The sequence below is a fragment of the Mugil cephalus genome, chromosome 7 (genome assembly GCF_022458985.1).
Source record: "Mugil cephalus isolate CIBA_MC_2020 chromosome 7, CIBA_Mcephalus_1.1, whole genome shotgun sequence".
Classification (NCBI taxonomy): Eukaryota; Metazoa; Chordata; class Actinopteri; order Mugiliformes; family Mugilidae; genus Mugil; species Mugil cephalus.
In genome coordinates, this window is record NC_061776.1 from 1,190,832 (window position 1) to 1,208,542 (window position 17,711).

The window sequence follows — 17,711 nt, forward strand, 5'->3', positions numbered from 1 at the left end:
TATATTTGATTCATAGATTTTTAGAATATAAACAAACTTTCTTGTCAAACCTTCACCTGATACACAAATAAATAATCTGCCCCCCCCCCCCGGCTCTTGGCACACGAGTTACTATAGCAACCCCCTCCACTGCCAGATTACCCACCTGACCCACATGCATCTCCGTTACCATGGTTCCCAACCTCTATAAAAAGCCCCCCCCAAACAAAAAACATGTTAGTTCTTCCACCAGCTGCTCAGTCCGGTCACAGCCAGTCTGTCCTGGGACGGTCCTTTAAGATGCTGCACGGCCTGATGGGAGTCTGAGTCCATCCATCAGGTGACCTCTGACCCGAACGTGTGACACGGGCTAGGGGAGTCCAGGCAGTTCCTGCAGATACTGCTTCACTCCTCGGATGCGTCAGCTCTCAGCTCATGGTACGGCAGCTAAAAGATACATCACATTAGCATAGCTTAGCTTAGCTTAGCTTAGCATAGCTTAGACAACACCTGGGCCACAACTGGACCATGGACTGGACCAGGATCAAGACCTGGACCTGGACCTGGACCTGGTTAGTGAGGAGGTGTCAGGGAGGAGGTGTGGTGTCAGTGAGGAGGTGTTAGGGAGGAGGAGTCAGGGAGGAGGTGTGATGTCAGTGAGGAGGTGCAGGGAGGAGGAGTCAGTGAGGAGGTGTGATGTCAGGGAGGAGTCAGGGAGAAGGTGCAGGGAGGAGGTGTCAGTGAGGAGGTGTGATGTCAGGGAGGAGTCAGGGAGGAGGTGCAGGGAGGAGGAGTCAGTGAGGAGGTGTGATGTCAGGGAGGAGTCAGGGAGAAGGTGCAGGGAGGAGGTGTCAGTGAGGAGGTGTGATGTCAGGGAGGAGTCAGGGAGGAGGAGTCAGGGAGGAGGTGTCAGTGAGGAGGTGCAGGTAGGAGGAGTCAGGGAGGAGGTGTCAGTGAGGAGGTGTGATGTCAGGGAGGAGTCAGGGAGGAGGTGTCAGGGAGGAGGTGCAGGGAGGAGGAGTCAGGGAGGAGGTGCAGGGAGGAGCTGGGGTTGAGCCCGTTGCTACGTATGAGGCATCATGTCATTGATCCACAGACTGAATCCTAGAATCTGATCTATGAGACTGAAGAGAAATAAACTCTGGTTCTGAAGGAACCTGGACTGACCTGCAGGATGATGTATCCCAGCAGCCTCAGGTGCCGGTCCCTCATGGCCCTGGACCCGACCAGAACCTCAGAGTTGTGGCAGTAGTGCCACTTGTCGTTGACGGACATGATGACCCTGCAGAGACACAGACAGGATCCGTTAGACCTGAGGTCCGTCCTCACCACCAGCTGCTCCGGCTCGTCTCTGACCTCCGGACGTGTCTCGGGTCCGTGGGGACGTGGTCGGCGTCGGGCCGGTCGGGGGGTGGGGGCGGTGACGGGGGCCCTTTGTCGTCCCCAGACCCCTCAGGGAACGCTACGCCTTTGTAGAAACCAGACCTCTCACAGTCTGTAGCCTGGGCCCCGGGGGCCCCCGGCCGTCCCTCGTCCTCCAGGATCTTCCCGATGGAAAACTGGAAGAGAGAGTCGGGGCCCCCGGAGGGTCCCTGGATGCAGGGCGGGGCCAGGCTGTCGGAGGGGGGGCTGCTGAGGGTGGAGCTGTCCTGGCTCTCCAGAGAGTGCTCCTTAGCCAGGGTGGAGTAGTACTCGGCCGTGGGGACGTAGTAAGGGCCGTAGTCCACGGGGGCGCCGTTCGTCCCGGCCCGTGGGGGTCCCGAGGGAGGAGGCGGGGCCACTGGGGGGCTCCGGACGTGGTGGGGCAGGAAGGACCTGGGCTCCATGGCTCCGCCCACCCCATTGCCCACCTGACACGGCTCCTCGCCGTCCTCCAGCGCTGCAAACGGGAACTTCTGGAGCTCAGGAGTCACCACGGCAACGGCATCTTCACCGGGCCTGGACGCCATGGCAACCGCACCATCGCCCGGCCTGGACGCCACTGCAACGCAGGACGGGTGGACACTCAGAGCCTGGCCTGAGCCCGGGCCTGTTCTGATGGGCAGGATCCGACCAGAACCGTCCATCCACAGCAAGAAGTCTGGAAGCAAAGATAAGATGGTGGAAAAGGACTCTACAGAACCTGGTACAGAACCTGGTACTGAACCTGGTACTGAACCTAGGTGATCTCTGCGGGTCATACCTGTGTAGTATCCCGGAGCCAGAACTTCATCCTGTTTGTAGTTCTGTTCTCCAATCAGCTGTCGTAGAGCCTCGGCCACCAGACCTTTATAACTGACAGGACCAGAACCAGTCAGAACCAGAACCAGTAAACCCTCCAGAGCCCAGAGTCTGACTCTGTTTCACCTCGGTCCTGGTTCATTCTGTCAAACTGTGTGAACACGTTGGAGCTAAAACCAGACTAGAACCATCAGATCCAGGAGGAACCAGTTAGAAAACCACAAACATGTTGAACCAAACATTTCTAGAACTTAGAATGTAAATCTAACCTGGACGTTTCTAAAGCTCATCAACACATTTACTTATTTACAACTATTTCCACTAAAACTATTTAGGACCATGTCCACAACTATCAGGTGTCCAACCAGTAATAATGTCTAAATGTCTCTAAACTGTCTCCTGTCTCCATAGACTGAATATAGCCTCACTGTTGCTTAGCAACCACTGACACATCACGTCCTGATTGGTTGATGGACGCATGTTTCCACCAATAGGAAAGAGGCTGTTATGTTGTTCTTTCTATCATGTGTAGCTGGCTAGCTCCTCCTGCTAGCTCTCTCCTCCTGCTAGCTCTCTCCTCCTGCTAGCTCCTTCCTCCTGCTAGCTCTCTCCTCCTGCTAGCTCTCTCCTCCTGCTAGCTCTCTCCTCCTGCTAGCTCTCTCCTCCTGCTAGCTCTCTCCTCCTGCTAGCTCTCTCCTACACCAGAGGTCCTGGAGGAGGACCTGGAGGAGGACCTGGAGGAGGACCTGGACCTGGAGGGATGCGGGTCCTGGTCTGGAAGGTTCTGGTAGCAGCAGGCGTTACCTGTACTTGCGGTTGATCTCGTCGGCTGCCAGAGCGTGGTCAAACATCAGAACCTTGTAGGTGTCCTGCAGCCGTGGCCCCGTGTAGTCTCGGTACTCCAGGTCCACGGTGGCGTCCAGCAGAGACAGGTACCGGCGGACGATCAGGGCGTAGGGGCTGTCTGTGGGGACAGGTGGGTTAAAGGGGCCCTGGACTCAGAGGTTTTATTTCAGCGAGGGCTCGGTACTGACTGGTGACGTTGCTGATGAAGGCCGAGGAGAAGACCCGGTGCAGAACCAGACCCGGGAAGTGACCGAGCTGGAACAGAGACATGAGGATGTTGACGGTGGCCAGAGGCGAGCTGAGCGCCTTCAGCTCCACCACCTCCTCCAGACGAGAGAAGAAGAGCTGCTGGTTGGACGGGCGGTAACTCATCCTGCTGAACGGGAAGACCAGCTTCTGAATCACCTGAGGACACAAACACACCTGAGTCCTGGACCCTGGGACACCTCAAACTACCTGGTGAAGTTCTAGGGTGGTGGGGCAGAGTGTTTAGAGTGTCTCTGGGCTAGTTCACTTTGTCATAGTGGCAAAGTGTCTCACCTTGTCTCACCTGTGCATAGTTTCCACCTGGTCTCACCTGTGCATAGTGTCTCACCTGGTCTCACCTGTGCATAGTTTCCACCTGGTCTCACCTGTGCATAGTGTCTCACCTGGTCTCACCTGTGCATAGTGTCTCACCTGGTCTCACCTGGTCTCACCTGGTCTCACCTGTGCATAGTTTCCACCTGTAAACATTGTCTATCTGCTGTGCCACACCTCTTGCATATCACACTGTCTGTGACTAAACTACTGGTTGACGATGAACTGGATTTATTTGATCTGGATCTGAACATGTGGAATGACCAGAACATCTGATCTGATATAAAGACACCAGCGTCCATCTGGTTCTCACCTTGCTGTCCAGGTACTCGGCCTTCTTCACCAGGAAGTCGGCGATGGTGTCCAGCAGCCTGGTGTCTCTAAGACGGTGGCGAGCGACGTACTTGGCGATCAGAGCCATCGTGTACGGAGTGATGCTCTCCACCTTCTTAGGCAGCTCCTCTGTTGGAGAACAACCACAGCACAGAGGTTCTACTCTGGTTCTAGGAGAACAACCACAGCACAGAGGTTCTACTCTGGTTCTAGAAGAACAACCTCAGCTAAGAGGTTCTACTCTGGTTCTAGGAGAACAACCACAGCTAAGAGGTTCTACTCTGGTTCTAGAAGAACAACCACAGCTAAGAGGTTCGACTCTGGTTCTAGGAGAACAACCACAGCACAGAGGTTCTACTCTGGTTCTAGGAGAACAACCACAGCACAGAGGTTCTAGTCTGTTTTTTGTCTCCTGTCAGCACCTGAACCTGCATCCAGTTCCAGAGACGTCCCCCATCGGGTTCTACAGAGCTCCCTAGAGTCGGCTCCCTGGTAGTTACTCTCTAATGGATCAGTCCCTGCATGGGTAGACGCTGGGTTCTGGTTCTTCTTTGTTTTTTAGCAGCTTTGACATGCGCCAACAAAGAAGAACGTTTGGATGCTGCGGGGACGTGGTTCTGGTTTCTGGAGGCGTAACTAATCTGCTACTAAAGATCAGACTAAACCTGATGTGGATACGATCATTACAGACGTGGATCTGGATCGGTCTCCTGAACCGGTTTGATGCCGTACCCGCCAGGCTGCTGATGAACCTCTCAAGTCTGTTCTGGTAGAACAGGTGGGAGCTGAAGATCAGTTCCAGACTCTTGTTGCTCGCCTCCTGGGCGCTCGCCGCCAGCATCTCGTCCAGCAGCGCCATCTCTTGGTCACGGACGCCGCTGACGCTGGCCAGCGTGTGTTTGACCAACCGCAGGATCTTCCTGAAGACAGACGGACGTTCAGGGTCAACGCTCTGGTCCACACCACCCAACCCCACCCCACCCCACCCCCAACCCCAACCCCAACCCCACCCCCAACCCCACCACCAACCCCAACCCAGTCTGAGACGACGCAGCATCAAGACTCTTCTCTCTGAGTCTGTTTCTAAACTTCAGCCTATAGATCAGTTTCTCTAACATATAGTGGTTCTAAATAAACTAGCTTTTCTAATTTCTCATGTTTGTTTCATGGAGGAAACGTAACAAGGTAGGTCAGGAGGAAAACGCTAGCAGAGGAGAGAGCTAGCAGGAGGAGAGAGCTAGCAGAGGAGGATGCAGAGGAGCTAGCAGGAGGAGAGAGCTAGCAGGAGGAGAGAGCTAGCAGGAGGAAGAAGCTAGCAAGAGGAGAGAGCTAGCAGGGAGGAGCTACAGGAGGAGAGAGCTAGCAGGAGCGCACAGAGAGCTAGCAGGAGAGAGAGCTAGAGAGAGACTAGGAGGAGAGAGCTAGCAGGAGGAGAGAGCTAGCAGGAGGAGAGAGCTAGCCAGCTACACATGATAGAAAGAAACAACATGACCCTTTCCTATTGGTGGAGACATGGATCCATCAGCCAATCAGCTCCAGAGGGTTAAACAGAAACAGGCCCCATGACGTCTGGTTCTTACCGGTTGGTGAGAAGCTGTTCAGGGTTCAAGGTGGAGGAGGTGGAGGTGGTGGAGGAGGCGGCAGCGCCCCCTGTGGGCGGTTCCTGCAGTGAGCGCCACTTGAGTCTGTAGTAGGAGAGCAACAGGAAGAGTGTCTGCGGGTGGCGCTCTCTCTCCAGGTTCTTCTCCAGGCCAGCCAGGCTAGCCTCGGTTAGCGGGTGCTGGCTAGCAGGGTGGAGCTTCATGCTGGAGCTGAACACCATGGACACGTCCTTCTGGTTGAACTGGGCTAGTCTGGACTGAGACTCCGCCTCCAACACCTGCACCACCTGGGAGTCACTGGGCAGACCTGGACAGGGGGCGGAGTCATAGTTAGTTACAGGTCAGGGGGCGGAGTCAGAATTAGGGGCTGGGGCCCCCCCACATGACATGCATGCATCAGTGATGGAGTCTGATAGGCTGCAGGAGAAGTAGTAGTTTCCTCCAATGATGCAAAGACAGGTTGAGGCAGCAGCAGTGATCAAATGTAAACATCAGTATGAAGTGTAATAAACCTCATCACTCTCATTAACACCTGTCAGACCCAAACAGCTGCTACGTCCCGTCCTCACGCTCACTGTTTCATCCATTTGCATTGTGTGAAAGAAGAAAAAGGTTTTAGCTGTTTGTGGTCATCGGCTCAGTCCTTTAGTCCTGGTCCTGTTCCTGGTCCTGGTCCTGGTCCTGGTCCTGGTCCTCTTCCACCGGGACACGAACGTTTCACGGTTCCAACACGGTGAGTTAGTCAGGCCTGTCTGGGCCCGGGTCTGGACCTGTGTTCTGGACCCGGGTCTGGACCTGTGTTCTGGACCTGTGTTCTGGACTCGGTACCAGGTCCAGAGATGCTCCTCCTGTCGGCTTCTATCAGGACACCTGGAGCTAAAGCCCGATAAAACTTTTTTTTTCACACAATGTAAATGTTTGAAACGCGCTGAGCGCGAGGAACGAGACGTAAACGGGAAAAACATCGGTGGATTATGAACCTGTTGCTGATGGTTTGGACTCAGAGTGAAGGGAAGAAATATTCCCTGAAGGGTTGATGAGTTGTGTCTCAGATGTGTGGTGGACTGAGACCAGGACGTTTTATATTTTTATATTTTACATCGGATCTCCGTTATTTTACGTTAGATCTCAGTTATTTTACTTCAGATCCCTGTTAAACAGAGGGATACAGATGAAGATTATTCAGTTAATACCGGTGTTTACATCAGATCGCTGCTCTGTGCACTTAGTAAAATACTCTCGTTGACACCTGCCAGGTTCTTACTGAGGTCGGCTGGAAACTGGTCTATAGTGCAGCCGCTCGGGGCTCTGCTACAGCCCCTTAGTACTAGTAGTCAGTGAGTCCGCACCCCCCACGTAGGGAATATGTCGGATCTACCTGGGGCCTATGTAGGGTCTATGTAGGATCTACCTGGGGCCTACGTGATGTCTACCTGGGGCCTACCTGGGGTCTATGTAGGGCCTACGTGGGGTCTATGTGGGGTCTACCTGGGGCCTACGTGGGGTCTACCTGGGGCCTACGTGGGGTCTACCTGGGGCCTACCTGGGGTCTATGTAGGGCCTACGTGGGGTCTACCTGGGGTCTACCTGGGGTCTACCTGGGGCCTACCTGGGGTCTATGTAGGGCCTACGTGGGGCCTACGTGGGGTCTACCTGGGGTCTACCTGGGGTCTATGTAGGGCCTACGTGGGGTCTACCTGGGGTCTACCTGGGGCCTACCTGGGGTCTATGTAGGGCCTACGTGGGGTCTACCTGGGGTCTACCTGGGGTCTACCTGGGGTCTATGTAGGGCCTACGTAGGGTCTATGTGGGGTCTACCTGGGGCCTACGTAGGGTCTACATTAATCCAGAAGCATAAATTTAGGGTAAAGTTAACTGAGGGGCTTTGGAGACTCAGACATTCGTTGAAAGTGAAGCAGGAAGTAGAAAGTAAAACGAACCCGCCTGGTAAAAGACACAGCGCCTCCTGGTGTTTGGGTGGAGCTGCTGCAGAGTGGACCAGACTGACCAGGGACCAGAGAGATGAGACCAGACCACATCACGGCTGGGTTCTAATTTCAGCAGCGTGGAAGCTGGCGAAGGCTGCGATGCAGCGTTTATTATATTTTATAGAAGCTGCTGTGAGACCTGAGTTCTTTATATTTGTGTTAAATAAATGCAACGTGAGTAAATCCCTTCACGTCGTCTCCTGCCTTACAGCTTCATGAATGTTGATGCTAAGCTACTAGCATGCGTGCTAAGCTTCCCTCCAGAGACCTACCGAGCGTGGCCACGGCGTACAGGCAGTTCACGATGCTGAAGTTGTCGAACTTGGTGCAGTCACTGATGATGGCGGAGCAGAGAGTCTGGAAGTCCTGATGCTCCAGGACCTGGCGGCCTTCGCCCTCGCCGGCGCCTCTAGACCCGGCCCCCTCCTCGCCGCATCCGGCCCCTTCCGCGGCGCTGTCTGAGCCGCGCCTGGCGGGGGGCGTGGCCTGCAGCAGCTGGCCGATCTTCTGCAGGGCGATGGCGTAGTGGTTGTGGGAGATCTTGGCCGGGTTCTGGGTGACCCAGCGCAGAACCTCGTCGGGGCGGCGCGAGCGCTCGATCAGACGCTTCATGGTGAAGAAGGTGTCGTAGCTCATCTTCTCGTGGATGAAGTTCCACGTCTTCTTCCTGCCACCGCCGCTCGGAGCCCCGCCCCCGGGGGAGTGGAAAGGGGCGTGGTGCTGGTAGTGGTGGGGCAAGGGAGGCGGGGCCAGGTGGTGGGGGTGGGGTTGGTAGTGGGGGTGGAAGTGTGCTGCTCGGGGGGCATCGGGGCGGCCCGGGTACACACCCGGGTAGGACGGGGGAGGCGGGGGGTGAGGGTGGGGGGCATCGAGGACCGCCAGCCCCGCCCGTCGCCCCTGTTTCACACCCCCGCCCCCCGAAGGGCTGTAGAGGCGGGTGGCGTACATGGAGACCGACCTCAGGAGGCGCCACCCAGTGGATAAACACAGCATCGTCCAACAGCCAGACCACCAGGCAGGGGCGGCGCAGTCCTGGAGGGGGCGGGGCCAGAACACAGATTAGACAAATCAGGAACAGAAGCCAGGTCACATGACACGTCGAACACATCATCATCATCATCTGCACACACCTGCCCCTCATCCCTCGTCCCTCACCTGCCCCTCACCCCTCACCTGCCCCTCATCCTCACTGCCCTTCTCCACACCCGCCCCCTCACTCTTCCTCATCCCTCACCTCCCGCCCTCCCTCACCTGCCCCTCACGCCCTCATCCTCCCTCACCGCCCTCACCTGCCCCTCATCATCCTCACCGCCCCTCGTCCTCACTGCCCTCATCCCTCACCTGCCCCTCATCCCTCACCTGCCCCTCACCTGCTCCTCATCCCTCACCCTCACCTGCCCCTCCTCACCTCCTCAATCCCTCACGCCCCCTCCCTCGTCTCACCCCTCACTGCTCCTCCTCCCTCACCTCCCTGCCCCCCTCACACTCTCCTCACCCCTCACCACTGCCCCTCATCTCTCACCTGCCCTCACCCTTACCTGCCCCTCCATCACCTGCCCCTCATCCCTCACCTGCTCCTCACCCCTCACCTGCCCCTCATCCCTCATCCCTCACCCGCCCCTCATCTATCTCTCACCTGCCCCTCACCCTCACCGCCCCTCACCCCTCACCCGCCCTCGTCCTCACCCGCCCCTCGTCCCTCACCCGCCCCTCGTCCCTCACCCGCCCCTCATCCCTCACCCGCCCTCACCCGCCCCTCGTCCCTCACCCGCCCCTCGTCCCTCACCCGCCCCTCGTCCCTCACCCGCCCCTCACCCGCCCCTCATCCCTCACCCGCCCCTCATCCCTCACCTGCCCCTCGTCCCTCACCTGCCCCTCATCTATCCCTCACCCGCCCCTCATCCCTCACCTGCTCCTCACCCCTCACCTGCTCCTCATCCCTCACCCTCACCTGCCCCTCATCCCTCACCTGCTCCTCACCCCTTACCTGCCCCTCGTCCCTCACCCCTCACCTGCCCCTCATCCCTCACCTGCTCCTCACCCCTCACCTGCCCCTCATCCTCTCCCTCACCCGCCCCTCACCTGCCCCTCATCTATCTCTCACCTGCCCCTCGCCCCTCACCTGCCTGCCCTCACCCGCCCTCGTCCCTCCCGCCCTCACCCTCACCGCCCCTCGTCCCTCACCCGCCCCTCGTCCCTCACCCGCCCCTCACCCCTCACCCGCCCCTCATCCCTCACCTGCCCCTCACCCGCCCCTCACCCCTCACCCGCCCCTCATCCCTCACCCGCCCTCACCGCCCTCACCCCTCACCCGCCCCTCACCCCTCACCCGCCCCTCATCCCTCACCTGCCCCTCACCCCTCACCTGCCCCTCATCCCTCACCTGCCCCTCATCTATCCCTCACCCGCCCCTCACCCCTCACCTGCCCCTCCACTGAGGAGCACCCGTCAGCCCTCACGCTAACGCTGTGGGGGGAGGGGGGCCCCTGACGTCATGATCAGAGCAGCCAAAGCAGCGCCGCTAGTTACTGAGAGCATAGCTAGTGTCAGCCTGGGTTAGCTGTTAGCTGTTAGCAGTGAGCCGTTTAGCCGGTTAACGTGTTAGCATCAGGCTGCCCTTCCCCCGCCTGTTCACTGGGTCATGAGCCGGTTAGCCCGTTAGCTGGTTAGCATTGCGCCGGCTAGCGTGTTAGCTGGTTAGCAGTGAGTCTGTTAGCATCAGGCTGCCCTTCTCCAGCCCGTTCACCGGGTCATGAGCCTTTTAGCAGGGAGCCTGTTAGCCTGTTAGCATCAGGCTGCCCTTCTCCAGCCCGTACGGGGACGGGCGCCGAGCTACCGCCGGCTCTCGGAGCCTGACAGCCGGGGAAGTGTTACCTCATCCCTCCGTCGGGGCCGCAGCTCCGCGCTCTGGAACTCCTGGGCCCGCTCACAGTGCGCGTTCACCGGGGAAAGTGTCAGCGGTCGGCCGCTTCATTCCTCCACACAGACCCCGGACGCCATCCTGGTCTACCCGGCATGCACTTGGAGGACTTCTTCTTCTCTGGTTTCACGGGGCCGTGCAGGACGCACTGCCTCCTACAGGACGGACGGAGTCACTGGCCCTGATATTTAATCTTTAACATTTAATATTATCTCATCTTCTCCCACCTCGTATCCTCACTATGGGGGGGGGGGCATGCAAACTCCCCCCAGAAACACCCGTCACTCGGACCGGACACTCCTGATATTTAATCTTTAACATTTAATATTATCTCATTTTCTCCCACCTCGTATCCTCACTATGGGGGGGGGTGTGTGTGTGTGTGTGTGTGTGAGAGTGTGTGTGTGTGTCTGTCTGTGTGTGTGTGTGTGTGTGTGTGTGTGTCTGTGTGTGTGTGTGTGCGTGTGTATATGCATGTGTGTGTGTGTGTGTGTTGTGTGTGTGTGTGTGTGTGTTTGTTTGTGTGTGTGTGTGTGTGTGTATATGTGTGTGTGTGTGTGTGTGTGTGTGTGTGTGTGTGTGTGTGTGTGTGTTGTGTGTGTGTGTGTGTGTGTGTGTGTGTGTGTGTGTGTGTGTGTGTTTCTGTGTGTGTGTGTGTTTGTGTGTGTATATATGTGTGTGTGAGGTCTCGGCAGGGGGCGCAGTCGTCGCATTAAACATTAGAGGCGTAGAAGAAGAGCGGAGTAAAGATGGCGGCGCATGACGGAGCTGATGTAAACAGTGTTTACAGTCAATGACAGAAGCTCAGCCTTGAACCTGGTCCGCGTTTAGCTCCGCGTTTAGCTGCGTCCTGCCCGGAGGATGGCTCACCGGTACCTGCGCCTGTCGGCCCGCTGCAGGGGCCTGTTCCGGCCGCTCCAGTCCTCCGCTCCGGCCAGGACGGTGGGTGGAGGACGAGCTAACATAACAAGCTAACAAGCTAACATGCTAACCGTGACCGCGGCCACAACAAGCCGCCGACAGGGAGCTCTGAGCCGGGGACGAGGCCGGGGACGAGGCCGGGGCGGCGCGGGGGACACTTTATTCAGACTTTATTCAGACTTTATTCAGACTTTTAGACTCCAGACAAGTCAAGACCCCTCTCTTATTGTACCTTTATCTTTATTTTATTATTTTATGGTGTTGGTTTGGTTGGTGTGTTTCTTTTTTAATCATTTTTCCATATCAAAAACATAATTTCTTAGAAAAGTTGTGACCTTTGTCCACCTTTCCTCCCCATGAGGACAGATGTCCCACATGTGAGGACAGATGTCCCACGGGTGAGGACAATGTGTTTGTGTTTGATATCTAACCTGGGAAAGATTTCTGAAGCAGTGAGACTTTGGTATTTTCTGATATTCACGTGTAAATGATGCAGAGACATGATGTGTGAGGACACCTTGGACGTGGACAGACCTGTCCATGTCCATTTGAGACGGTGCAGAAAGATGATTAAACATTATTAGACAGGAACGTTTTCAGCCCAGAGGTCGGTCTGGTTCTGGTTCTGGTTCTGGAGCCTTGGGTTTTGTTTGACATGTTGACGCGTCCAGCTGTGGGACAGGCTTAATCCAGGTGTGTCCTCTGTGTCCTGGTCAGGTGATGTCCTCTAATGCGCTGAGACAGGTGGACAGAGGACAGAACCTGCTGAGAGACTTGCTGCAGTCCTACAGGTGTCTCAGCTCCAGACCCCCCAAAGGTATCTGATTGGTCCAGGACGTCCCCGTCTCACCCGTCTCACCTGTCTCACCTGTCTCCTGTTTTGTCTCCTCAGGGTTCGAAAAATATTTTCCAGACGCTCAAAAAAAAAACTCTGAAGCTGAAGCCAAAGGTACAAACCAGCTGACGTCCTCGTCCCACCTGTCCCACCTGTCCCACCTGTCCCACCTGACCCATCTGTCCCATCTGTCCCACCTGTCTCACCTGTCTCACCTGTCCCATCTGTCTCATCTGTCTCATCTGTCAGTTCCTCTAAACTGTCGTTGTGTCATGATAGATTTTGTTGTTATCAGGTTTTGACCATTGTCTCATTTCAGAATCTAAACCTGCCAACACTCAAAGAGCATCAGGAGAAGGAGGAGGAGGAGGAGGTGAAGGAGGAGGAGGAGGAGGAGGAGGAGGAGTTGGAGCAGGAGGAGGAGGAAAGCATGGTGGTCGTAAGGAGTCTAACTGGCACAGCCGCCTGCAGAAGGTCAGTGTGGGGGGAGGAAGGGGGGAGGAAGGGGGGGTCAGGACTGAGGTGTGTTACTTGTCAAGGCGTCTCTCACCTGTCTCTCCTGCGTCTCTCACCTGTCTCTCACCTGTCTCTCCTGCGCCTCAGGGGGACGTCCCGTGGGACAACAGGGAGTTCTGGATCTACGTGCTGAGCGGCTTGGCCTTCTCCATCACATTCACCTACTTCCTCTTCAGGGACAGAGGACGGGAGGTCACCTGGAAAGACTTCGTCAACAACTACCTGTCCAAAGGAGTGGTGAGGACAACACCTGGTCCTGGTCCTGGTCCCTGGTCCCCAGGACTACGCCTGGTCCTGAGTGTGTCATTGTGTCTGTGTTCAGGTGGACCGGCTGGAGGTCATGAACAAGCGCTACGTGAAGGTGGTGTTCTCTGCGGGGAAGACGCCGATGGACGGGGTGAGTCTGTCTGTCCACCAGCGTTGCCGTGACGCCTCGTTGTCCCGGTGTTGACGTGTGTCGGGACGTGTCTTGCAGCAGTACGTCTGGTTCAACATCGGCAGCGTGGACACGTTCGAGAGGAACCTGGAGACGGCGCAGTACGAGCTCGGCATCGAGGGGGAGAACCGGGTTCCGGTGGTTTACTCCGCGGAGAGCGACGGGTGAGGAGACCTGGACCTGGACCTGGACCCAGACCCAAATCCGGACCTGGACCCAGACCCAAATCCGGACCTGGACCTGGACCTGGACCTAGACCCAGACCTAGACCTAGACCCAGACCCAGACCCAGACCCAGATTTGGACCTGGACACGGACCTAGACCTGGACCTGGACACGGACCTGGACCCGGACCGGGACCTGGACCTAGACCTAGACCTAGACCTAGACCCAGACCCAGACTCAGACCCAGACCCGGACCCAGACTCAGATCCAGACCCGGACCTGGCCCTAATGCCGGTCTTGGTGGACAGGTCTGTCTCAGGTGTCCCAGGGAGCTTTAAGGCGTCTCGTCTCTTTCAGCACCTTCCTACTGAGCATGCTCCCCACCGTGCTCATCATCAGCTTCCTGCTGTTCATGCTGCGGAGGGGGCCGGCAGGGGGGGGGCGCCCCGGCAGGGGCATGGGGGGGCTGTTCAGCGTCAGCGAGACCACCGCCAAGATCCTGAAGGACGAGATCGATGTGAAGTTCAAAGACGTGGCGGGATGCGAGGAGGCCAAGCTGGAGATCATGGAGTTCGTCAACTTCCTAAAGAATCCGAAACAGTACCAGGACCTGGGGGCCAAGATCCCTAAGGTGAGGGGGGGGGGTAAATATGTAAATATGCTTGATTATAGCATCAATGCTAATTAGCTTCCTCAGACATGGAGCAGGACAGCGTTCCAACCAGGGACGTCACTAAGAACTGAAGAACTACAGAAACACCTTTAAGTCCACAAGGCCCCTCTAGAGGGCGTCCTGGTCCTGGTCCTGGTCCTGGTCCTGGCCCTGGCCCTGGCCCTGGTCCTGGCCCTGGCCCTGGCCCTGGCCCTGGCCCTGGTCCTGGCCCTGGTCCTGGTCCTGGTCCTGGTCCTGGTCCTGGCCCTGTCTGTGTCTGAGAAGTGAGCCATGGCTGGTGGTGGGTTGTGCTGGGGCCTTCTGGTACCGGCCCCCCAGGGACGGGGAAGACGCTCCTGGCCAAGGCCACGGCCGGCGAGGCCAACGTGCCGTTCATCACCGTCAACGGCTCCGAGTTCCTGGAGATGTTTGTGGGCGTCGGCCCCGCCAGGGTGAGCGCCGGCGTCTGGTCACATGACTTCAGGAGAGGAGGCGGGGCTTAGCGGTGGAGCTGTGATGATGTCACTTCCTGTGCAGGTCAGAGATCTGTTCGTGATGGCGAGGAAGAACGCGCCCTGCATCCTGTTCATCGACGAGATCGACGCCGTCGGGCGCAAGAGAGGACGGGGGAACTTTGGGGGACAGAGCGAGCAGGAGAACACCCTGAACCAGCTGCTGGTGGAGATGGACGGTGGGTAGTCAGCTGATCTGTCCTCAAACCAGCCGGGGACGGGACGTCTCACTCCTCTCTGTCCTTCAGGGTTCAACACCGCCACCAACGTGGTGGTTCTGGCCGGAACCAACAGACCGGACATCCTGGACCCGGCTCTGATGAGACCGGGACGCTTCGACAGGCAGATCTACATCGGTGAGACACTTTGAGACCTTTCCATTCCTAAGTGAGGCTGTATTCAGTCCATGGAGACAGGAGACAGTTTAGAGACATTCAGACATTAGTACTATTGTTGCACCTGAACAATGTGAACGTTGTGAGATGAAACATGAAGGTGGAACCACCAGCTGTGGACCGGACTCCAGATGTTAGGGACCAGTTCCAGAAAAGGGGCATGTGACTCGGCCATGTCCACGGGTCGTGTCCTCAGAGGACAGTTTGATGACGCTCTGCTGTCTCCCAGGTCCCCCAGACATCAAGGGACGGGCGTCCATCTTTAAAGTCCACCTGCGTCCTCTGAAGCTGGAGGCTGAGATGGACAAGGACGCTCTGGCCAAGAAGATGGCCGCCCTCACACCTGGATTCTCAGGTAAACCGTGTCCTGAGGGAAGCATGGGGGGCGGGGGTCTACAGGACCAGACCAGACCAGGACCAGACCAGACCAGGACCAGACCAGGACCAGACCAGACCGGACCGGACCAGACCAGACCGGACCGGACCAGACCAGACCAGACCAGACCAGAGCAGACCAGAGCAGACCAGAGAACCTGTGGTGAAGTAATAACCCGTCTGTTCTGTCCTTCAGGTGCCGACATCGCCAACGTTTGTAACGAGGCGGCTCTGATCGCCGCCCGCCATCTTTCAGACGCCATAAACCAGAAACACTTTGAGCAGGCCATCGAGAGAGTCATCGGAGGTGAGACACAGCCAGAACCAGAACCAGAACCACACTTAGACCACTCAGCCAGAACCAGACTCAGACCACTCAGCCAGAACCAGAACCAGAACCACACTTAGACCACTCAGCCAGAACCAGATGTGGACCATCAGGTCAGACTGCTGCGTTGATGTAAGGACTGTGAGTGTTGCTCATAGCTCAGACGTGTCTGATCCTGGTCCTGGTCCTGGTCCTGGTCCTGGTCCTGGACCTGGACCTGGACCTGGTCCTGGACCTGGTCCTGGTCCTGGTCCTGGTCCTGATCCTGATCCTGGTCCTGGTCCTGGTCCTGGTCCTGGTCCTGGTCCTGGACCTGGTCCTGGTCCTGGTCCAGACTCTGAAGGTTTCTCTTCCTGTTTGTGTCGGAGGTCTGGAGAAGAAGACCCAGGTTCTGCAGCCGGAGGAGAAGAAGACGGTGGCGTACCACGAGGCGGGTCACGCTGTGGCCGGATGGTTCCTGGAACATGCCGACCCTCTGCTGAAGGTCTGAACCAGGACCAGGTCCTAGATCCATTATTAACCCTTTAACCCTTTACAGGACCCGGATTAGACCTGATGATGGTTCCTGGATCTTCTCTGATTGGCTCAATGAAAACCACATGACACTAAACCTCACTGAGAGGAACCAGGAACCACGTTACCACATATGGTTCCTTATGACCCTATAGAGGTTAAAGTGAAGTACGGCCTCAGATGATGATGATGATGTTACCTGTGCAGGTGTCCATCATCCCCAGGGGGCGGGGCCTGGGCTACGCTCAGTACCTGCCCAGGGAGCAGTACCTGTACACCAAGGAGCAGCTGATGGACCGGATGTGTATGACTCTGGGGGGACGCGTCTCTGAGGAGATCTTCTTCAGCCGCATCACCACCGGCGCCCAGGACGACCTGAGGAAGGTCACGCAGAGCGCCTACGCCCAGGTCAGAGGTCACTCAGGGGTCACGCAGGGGTCACTCAGAGGTCACTCAGAGGTCAGGCAGAGGTCAGAGGTCACACAGGGGTCACTCAGGGGTCACACAGAGCATCAGGTTCTGACCAGGTCCTGGTCCAGGCCGTGATGTTCTCCTGGCTCTACTCCGCCTCCTGCAGATCGTCCAGTTCGGGATGAACGCTAAGGTGGGCCAGGTGTCCTTCGACCTGCCCCGCCAGGGTGAGATGGTTCTGGAGAAGCCGTACAGCGAAGCCACGGCCCGACTCATCGACTCCGAGGTCCGGACCCTGATCAGCGAGGCCTACCTCAGAACCCAGACGCTGCTGACGGACAAGAAGGCCGAGGTGGAGAAGGTACTGAGCTCCAGTCTGGTCTGGACCGGCTGGTCCGCGGCTCCAAAGTGGAGCCAGGTTCTGAGTGTGTTCTGGTTCTGGTTCAGGTGGCCCAGCGGCTCCTGGAGAAGGAGGTCCTGGATAAGAGCGACATGGTGGAGCTGCTGGGGAAGCGGCCGTTTGCCGAGAAGTCAACGTACGAGGAGTTTGTGGAGGGGACGGGCGGCGAGGACGAGGACACAACGCTACCGGAGGGACTGAAGGACTGGAACCAGGACCGGAGGGACCGGACGGACCGGGACGAGAGCCCAGACGAGCAGGTGGCCCGGCAGATCTCTGGAGGGATGCCCTTCTAGACCCGTAGACCCAGAACCATCAGCACCCGCTGCTCCATCAGTTACTGGTCTGACTCCTCGATGTAAACATGTAAGATGATGTGAACGAAATAAACTGTCTGTGTTCAAATAAAGATTAAATTAAACAAGGTTAACAGAGGCTCCAGTCAGTAAATAACACCAAGACACATTTACACCACAGAAGAAGAACAGGTTCAGACGTTATAACCACAGAAGAAGAAGAACGGGTTCAGATGTTATAACCACAGAAGAAGAAGAGGTTCAGACGTTATAACCACAGAAGAAGAACAGGTTTAGACATTATAACCACAGAAGAAGAAGAAGAGGTTCAGACATATAAACCTCAGAAGAAGAAGAACGGGTTCCAAAAACATTACTATAACCACAGAGAGAGAAGAGTCAGACTATAACCAGAAGAAGAAGAACAGATGTTTAACACAGAAGACAGTTCGACATTATAACCACAGAAGAAGAAGAAGAGGTTCAGACA

The 17,711-nt window shown here is 56.8% G+C and overlaps 3 protein-coding genes across 3 annotated transcripts; 2 read left to right on the plus strand and 1 right to left on the minus strand.

Moving 5' to 3' along the window:
• Positions 1-373: 373 nt before the first annotated feature.
• fastk (Fas-activated serine/threonine kinase) lies at positions 374-10,587 on the minus strand. Its single transcript, XM_047589828.1, has 11 exons — positions 10,421-10,587; positions 7,819-8,578; positions 5,538-5,865; positions 4,690-4,877; positions 3,938-4,086; positions 3,234-3,450; positions 3,004-3,163; positions 2,162-2,253; positions 1,336-2,059; positions 1,147-1,261; positions 374-426 (listed from the first exon to the last, which is right to left on the minus strand). The coding sequence occupies exons 2-11, from the start codon at positions 8,537-8,539 to the stop codon at positions 385-387; spliced, it is 2,736 nt and encodes a 911-aa protein (XP_047445784.1). The 5' UTR covers positions 8,540-8,578; positions 10,421-10,587; the 3' UTR covers positions 374-384.
• Positions 8,637-10,010, plus strand: LOC125010587 (vegetative cell wall protein gp1-like). Its single transcript, XM_047589332.1, has one exon. The coding sequence runs from the start codon at positions 8,637-8,639 to the stop codon at positions 10,008-10,010; it is 1,374 nt and encodes a 457-aa protein (XP_047445288.1).
• Positions 10,588-11,181: 594 nt separating the features above from the next.
• Positions 11,182-17,355, plus strand: LOC125011057 (AFG3-like protein 2). Its single transcript, XM_047590053.1, has 17 exons — positions 11,182-11,408; positions 12,105-12,204; positions 12,280-12,336; positions 12,542-12,696; positions 12,826-12,975; positions 13,061-13,135; positions 13,214-13,338; positions 13,697-13,971; positions 14,295-14,443; positions 14,529-14,682; positions 14,752-14,859; positions 15,128-15,253; positions 15,470-15,580; positions 15,970-16,085; positions 16,322-16,522; positions 16,692-16,886; positions 16,973-17,355. Exons 1-17 carry the CDS (start codon positions 11,328-11,330, stop codon positions 17,219-17,221), a joined length of 2,427 nt encoding a protein of 808 aa, XP_047446009.1. The 5' UTR covers positions 11,182-11,327; the 3' UTR covers positions 17,222-17,355.
• The last annotated feature ends 356 nt before the right edge of the window (positions 17,356-17,711 follow it).